At 40.0% G+C, this 6,785-nt stretch overlaps 1 protein-coding gene across 2 annotated transcripts; it reads left to right on the top strand.

Moving 5' to 3' along the window:
- Positions 1-2,081: 2,081 nt before the first annotated feature.
- On the top strand, positions 2,082-5,745 carry LOC120665563 (endo-1,3;1,4-beta-D-glucanase-like). 2 transcript variants are annotated; one of them, XR_005671210.1, is made up of 8 exons: positions 2,091-2,308; positions 2,405-2,426; positions 3,212-3,335; positions 3,713-3,813; positions 4,001-4,091; positions 4,219-4,308; positions 4,412-4,512; positions 5,329-5,745. XR_005671210.1 is itself a non-coding variant. In XM_039945155.1 (7 exons), exons 1-7 carry the CDS (start codon positions 2,158-2,160, stop codon positions 5,467-5,469), a joined length of 720 nt encoding a protein of 239 aa, XP_039801089.1. In that variant the 5' UTR covers positions 2,082-2,157; the 3' UTR covers positions 5,470-5,745. The 2 variants fall into 2 exon arrangements, 1 of the variants encoding a protein (XP_039801089.1); XM_039945155.1 differs by lacking the exon at positions 3,713-3,813 and having other exon boundaries at positions 2,082-2,308.
- The last annotated feature ends 1,040 nt before the right edge of the window (positions 5,746-6,785 follow it).

The raw sequence follows: 6,785 nt of genomic DNA, 5'->3' as shown, positions 1-6,785 counted from the left end.
ACTTCCAGTAGTTGCTTGCGAAACAGCTGGGAAGTTAGTTAACCTTTCCAAGTTTCCACTTTCCAGTCGGATTCAAGCACAAGCATTCATTCGCTCTGTTCGGCTGTACTACTTTTAGCTGCTCTCGGCTGCTGAGCTGCTTTTGCTTGGGTTGAGTAGCTCAAGCCGTTCGGCTGGTCCACAACAGCCGTTCGGCTCGGCTGGCCTACACATCTGTTCGGCTGGGCAACTGCCCAAAAATAGCACTCGATCGCCGTCCTCCTCGCTCTGCTGTCTTGGCTGGAAGAGCCGCAGCCTAGAGCAGCCGAGAATAGTACTGCCGAACGGAGTGATTGGATCTGTAAAATTTATAATAAATTTCACATAATAATGATACAATTAAACTTGGCTGGGTTATATATAATAATATATACTAACGGGTCAAGGTTTCGAGCCCTCTCATGAGCTATTGCCCCATGTGGGACCCATGTACCTATTCAAGCGGGATCCACATATTTTAAGGTGGGACCCACATATTATTTAGGTGGGACCCATGCCATGACCCCACGAGGGACCGACGTAATGTACCTGCGGGACCCACATACTCTTTCGGTGGGACCCACATACTATTATGGTGGGATCCATGTGGGACCCACATACACCATATACTATTCAGATGGAACCCACCCTATCTAGGGGTATTGTTCATAGAATCCCACGTACTCTTCAAGTGGGACCCACGTGGGACCACGACTCTATTAAATGAGTCTCTTTATCTTTTTCAACAAATTATGTTCCTTCTATTATTTGAAAACATAAAATATATTTAATTATACTTTTTATACATAAATAATAACTAGACTTTGTATATTACTTTCACATGTGGTAACCCTACTATTTTCTAGACTTTACTTTCACTTCGTAAACTCGCAAAATATAATCGAATTATTCATACATTGCTAATTTTATCTTTTTCCCCTACCATATCAATATTCAATGTACACTAATCCATCAACTATACCTACTAACACAAAAAAATAGTGAATCCCGAACAAAAATAATCTGTATCTCTATTATAAAATGCTCGTAATTCCCACGCTCTCAAGACTCTGAACTACTATACCGATTTAATATAACTTTTATATTTGCTTCAATACATCGATACGATGTTGCTTTGAACATATAGCAAGGGATAATATTTTTCCATTATTACTTTAGGCCAATCTTTTTAGCTATAGGCGTGCTATGCGCGCCAACATGTCTAGTTTATTTTGAAAATGTCTAGAGATAGTTGGGCCTCTTTTTTGATGCCTTTCCATCAAAAACAGATCTATTTTCCAAACATTTATGCTCTGTTTGGTTTAGTAGCGCTAGATTATTGTAGTAAATTTTGACCAATAATTAGGAGTATTAAATAAATGCCGTTTACAAAACTAACTTTTCAACTCCTACGTAGGGGTGGTAATGGGCCATGGCCCTAATGCTCTCTTCACAATCCTACTTGGCCTTTAATTTTTTTAGCTCAGAATTGAATAAGTTTAGAGCCCTATCCTTTTAGGACTTGGCACTTAGATTATCTAGACTAAAATTTAAGGCCTTTTACCACCCCTACTTCTGCGCTAATTCGCGAGACGAATCTAGTGAGTCATTCGACTTCATGATTAGAGGATGGTTACTGTAGCATTAATGTAGCCAATTATGAATTAATTAGGCTCATTAGATTCGTCGCTCAAAATTGCACCCATATGTGAAAAGATTTTGCAAATAAATTTCATTTAGTACTCCATGAATACAAGATTTTCTTATCACGCTAGTTGTGCTAGGGGTTTAAATAAGCCATACCACCACGCACTACTACATCAACACCATCACAATTGCATTCAGTTCTCACTGCAGAAAGCATCAATTAGACAAGCATGAACGACCAGCCCCGTCACTATCTAGGAGACTAGGACGATGGGCATGGACTTGCATCAGCAGTGAGGTCAGAGCACCCTATCTTTTCTACAAAAAGAATATTGTGCTAATCTTGTCCGTACGCGCCGCCCGGTAGCTTTATTTTCCATGGGCGAAAGCTGCTCCCAGTTCAAATCCATATATATACAGATCATCCCGGGACAGTCGGACAGCATCCACAGACAAGAGCAGAAGAGGAAACACTAAAGAAAGAAACTGAGCATGGCCAGCTCGCACTGCTTTGAGAACCCGCCGGCGCTGAGCCCGGCCGGCGGAGCCGGCGAGGTCGTCGATGATTTCGGCGGGATGAAGGCCTACGTCGCCGGCTTTGCGGGGTCCAAGGCCGCCGTCGTCCTCGTCTCCGACGCCTTCGGTAATCTGATCTCCTCGTGTAAAGCTTCATGGATCCAAGCATGTCGATCTTGTGCCTTTGCAAAGCTCTGAAACAATCCATTCCCTCTGTTTGCAGGGTTCGAAGCGCCAAACCTGAGGTACGCTCTGCATCTCTGATGACCCTTTCTTCCTTTGCTTTTCTTGTAAGATCTGACTTTCCCGGAGCAGTGATCTTCTTCTCAATTAACCATTCTGGACCCATTTTTTTTTAACTTCACGCCAGCGCCACCTTCACACGTTTGAAAATTTGCCCTCCCGGCCCCTTCAATGTCAGATGCAAATTTATAGGCATATAGCTGATTTAGTGCATACTTTAGCAGCAGCTCCATACTGATGTGGGGTGGAATATAAGTCTCTCAAGCTTTAGGACCCCCCCCCCCCCCACAATTATTTTCTGTTCTGAAATTTTGAGATGAGTAGGGCGAGACTTCTAGCGATAAAACTTTACTAAGGGTTAAAGGTCTGATTGGTTCGCTTACAAAATGTGTACAAGCTCATAAATTTAAGCACTCATTTGGCCGAAGGCTAAAAAAGTAGCCCACCTAACCAAATACTCCCTCCATTCTATTTTGATAGTCCTATTTCAAAAACTAAACTATTCTCAAATGATAGTCCTATTTGCTATTGGCATACGGTATGACAATAAATAACACTAGTAATGAGGAGTTTCCATATAAAATATTGAAGGACCAACTAAAAAGTCTTTGCTGCATTTATTATATGAAATGGATTTTAAACTTGCCAAGATTTTGGTAAAAATAATTTGCATGCCCACGTTTTGGCATGTTCACATTTTAGCATGCCCACATTTTAGTATTCCAAAATAACACTGCTAAACTTTAGTTATGCACTGAGACTGATTTTACATGTTTATCTCGTCAAGGAAGATAGCCGACAAAGTTGCTTCGTCTGGTTACTTTGTTGTGGTTCCAGATTTCTTGCATGGGGATCCATATGACCCCAGCAACCCCAACAATCCTGGAATGTGGTTGCAATCACATAATCCGGTATGTTTTCTCTTGAACCTTTCGTGTTACTTTTTTCACTACAGGATTTGGATACCTTATTTAATTTAGTTGTTAGTAAACTATTTGTGTGGAAATGTCCATTTCGAGGGGGGAAATGTGTGGAAACGTGCAATATCCATCTCATTCTTGGCCTCATTAGTACTTGGTATTGGAATTCAGACAATATTATTTATCAACCATGAAGAAATCACGGGAAAACTCCCAAGATCTGAGCCTGATTAATAATATTTCAATTCGACTGAGCATTTTGTAGATAAGTTGAGGAAATATTGAGCTATAAGTTCTTTGGCATTTCCGTTCAAATATTTATCCTGACAGTACATCAATTGTTGTATTTAATACTCTTCTAATTGTAGGAGGGAACAACTAGTAGCATTTTTTTTTTGTTCCGAAGCAGTGTTTCTGGCATGGCTTGAACACCTCTCTGCAGAGATGTGCTTGGTTTTATAGTTTATATGTGAGTACAGATAAATGGTGGTATTTTGTTGAGGCCTAACATCAACAACTATTTCTGCATTTTTACATTGCCTTCGCAAAAGAATGATTTTAGAAATAAGCCATGATGTGCACTTGTTTCCTTTTGTCTATGATTTTATATATCCTGAATAATTTATCTAGAGTCCCAAAATTATCTCTTTTAATAGCAAAAAGCATTTGAAGAGGCAAAACCAGTAATTGCTGCTATAAAGGAGAAGGGAGTGTCGAACATAGGGGCTGCTGGCTATTGTTGGGGTGGTAAGTTTGATTCTTCACAGCATTTTATTTTTGAAGGAACCTGAAATAGTCATGATGTGCTTTAGTTTCTGCCTTTTTATCCCTCCGTTCTTAAACCATATTTATTTGAAATTTTACCTATTTCCAGCAAAGGTGGTTGTGGAGCTGGCAAAAGTTCATGAGATCCAGGCTGCTGTATTGTTACATCCTTCTTTACTAACTGTTGATGACATCAAAGGTCAATTATTTCAGAAGAGTTTCTTCCCTGAAACGATAGACTTGTTCTAATGAAAGAGATTGAAATGCTTACTCATTGATATGCTGTGCTATCTAATATTCAGAGGTTAAATGTCCCATTTCTATACTTGGAGCTGAAATCGACAAAACATCCCCGCCTGAATTGTTAAAGCAGTTTGAGCAGGTTCTTTCAACTAACTCTGGGGTAAGTTAATAATGTTTGGAACCCCGATCCTTGAGCAATTAAGCTAGAACATTTTACTTGCACATGGGCAATATGGGAATGTAGAACTCCATTGATCGTTCAACACAGAACTAAATTGTCATATGCATAACCTCATCAATGCCAGATTACTTACCTTGATGGTGTAGTTTTTAACATTTACCAGCAATATAGGAGGATGTGTTCTTAAATATACATTTTCGTTTTCTTCATTCAGACTATTTAGCCTGCAGAACCGTGCAATAAGGTTTGGTATACAATGACTTCTGATTTTTTTTGAGTATTAGAGTATGTATAGCGTTGTATGCGTATATACAAGTTGTATACACAATCTGTTAGAGGTGCAAATGAGTTCCCCTTAGGATATCCATTGCCCCTCTTTAGTTCAAAAAATTATACTAATTTCTTGAAATGAGCCCCCACTTTGGAAAATTAGTTCAAACTTTTGAATTAAAAAGGGGCGGTGGATACCCTTAGGGGCACCTCTTTGCACCCCTACAATCTGTATACGTCTTGTACTTGTACTCCAAGCCATCTCGGCTATTACATACTCTAATAGTGAGCACACACCCTCCCTCCCCACCCCCAAAAACACACACACACACACACATGCACAGAAAAAGAAAAGAAAATAAAAGTGACCATTTGGTTTTTTTTGTCAATTTTGATTCCTGATTAAGCCCTTAATTACTACAATTTTTAAAATTTGGCATCCTTGGGTCACCATATGAGCATTTCAGTTGACTAAAACCTTTCACACAGCCATCCGTTCTCTAATATTTCTCTTTTGCACTGCAGGTCGATCACATTGTCAAGATTTTTCCCAAAGTAGCGCATGGGTGGGCTGTGAGATACAACGATGAAGATGCAGCAGCTGTCACGAGTGCTGAGGAAGCTCTGCAGGATATGAGCCACTGGTTTAACAAGTACCTAAACTGAAATTTGAAGTTGCAGCTCTCCATCTAATAAGCTCCTGACAGTGATCATTTGCAGCCATACCGTGTTTGTGTTTTATATGGTTCGACTTGCGTCTTCTGTTGAGTAGGTGGCACTGTTTCTATACTTGAGGAGCTTAATTAGAAGTCCCACCTTTTTGTCGTACATTTTTTTATGCCATTGAATTAAGAACTGCTCTTCAGTTGAGTTTGTGTTATCGTGTCAATACTTCAGCTTGTGCTTTTGTTTATGCATGATATGTATATGCCAGTTTACCTACCTGTGGTTGTACTTCTATTCGCTGTATTCGCTTAGCTGTGGCTGATGGCTGGTGCTGATTTGTTATGAGAGAACAATACTGCTAACTGGCTGTTAGCTGGTGGCTGGTTTAGTATAAGAGAACAATACTGCTGGCTGGTTGGCTGACAAGCCAAGCGGACACAGCGATTACTTGTGAACTGCGAGCCTGTCTTGCGGTCTTTGTACAAGCAAATGAACTTTTTTTTAGATAATGGAAAAGATTACGGAAACAAATGAACTGATGTTCGAGAAAACTTCTTAAGCCACAAATGTAGGTTTGTAAACTGATCCAAGGGAGCTTCAAACTTCAGAGTATGATCAGTTAAATATCTGATTTTTTGAATAATAAAATTTCAAGGAAAACCATGGCAAAATTATTTGATCATCAAGTGTCATATACTAAAACGGAAATAGAAGTCCATTCACACTCACCTCAATTCCTCAATCACTGGAGTTTTTGATGGTGGACCGGCTAATACTTTCTCCATTCTTAAATATATGACGTCTATGGTAAAACAGGGGTTGTACTACTGAATATTGGGACTCAATCGTTACTGAATCAAATCGTCAATCTGGAATAAGCTGATTTGACAGAGACGAAGGGGCACCTGTTTGCATCCCTTTGGCTTCCAAGGAATAGGTCCAAAGGTGTGTCCATCAGGACTGAGGTCATGCACCTAACCACTCCAACTTTTGACGTCGATCTCGCCCGCTTCACTGGTTTGGAACTAGTGCTCCCGATCCAAGTATATATACATAGGAAAAGCCGAATAGGGGACAACGAGGAAGAAGCTCGAGTTAAAGCAGAGACAAGAAGAAAGCTTCTATGTTTGATGAAAAGACAGACCCCGAGACGTAGAATATAGATGTCTCTCTATACAGCAGGCAGCAGGTTTGGCTGCTGAAACCTTTATGGCCACCAGAGCACCATCAACTGTGCGACCCTGGAAAACCAGAAGTAAAATTACGTGAGTTTAGCATTTTTTTATCAAATACGCAGGAGAGCTGCATATCTTTGT

This window comes from Panicum virgatum, chromosome 3N (assembly GCF_016808335.1).
Source record: "Panicum virgatum strain AP13 chromosome 3N, P.virgatum_v5, whole genome shotgun sequence".
NCBI lineage: Eukaryota > Viridiplantae > Streptophyta > Magnoliopsida > Poales > Poaceae > Panicum > Panicum virgatum.
Note: the sequence above shows the minus strand (reverse complement) of the source record. Positions and strands in the feature narration are given on the sequence as shown.

What these genes read in the sequence shown, in the direction of transcription:
- LOC120665563 (XM_039945155.1), top strand. Translation starts at nt 2,158, where the DNA reads ATGGCCAGCTCGCACTGCTTTGAGAACCCGCCGGCGCTGAGCCCGGCC. An exon ending in CCTCGTCTCCGACGCCTTCG is followed by an intron (nt 2,309 to 2,404) that starts GTAATCTGATCT and finishes CTCTGTTTGCAG; the next exon opens with GGTTCGAAGCGCCAAACCTG. An exon ending in TTCGAAGCGCCAAACCTGAG is followed by an intron (nt 2,427 to 3,211) that starts GTACGCTCTGCA and finishes TATCTCGTCAAG; the next exon opens with GAAGATAGCCGACAAAGTTG.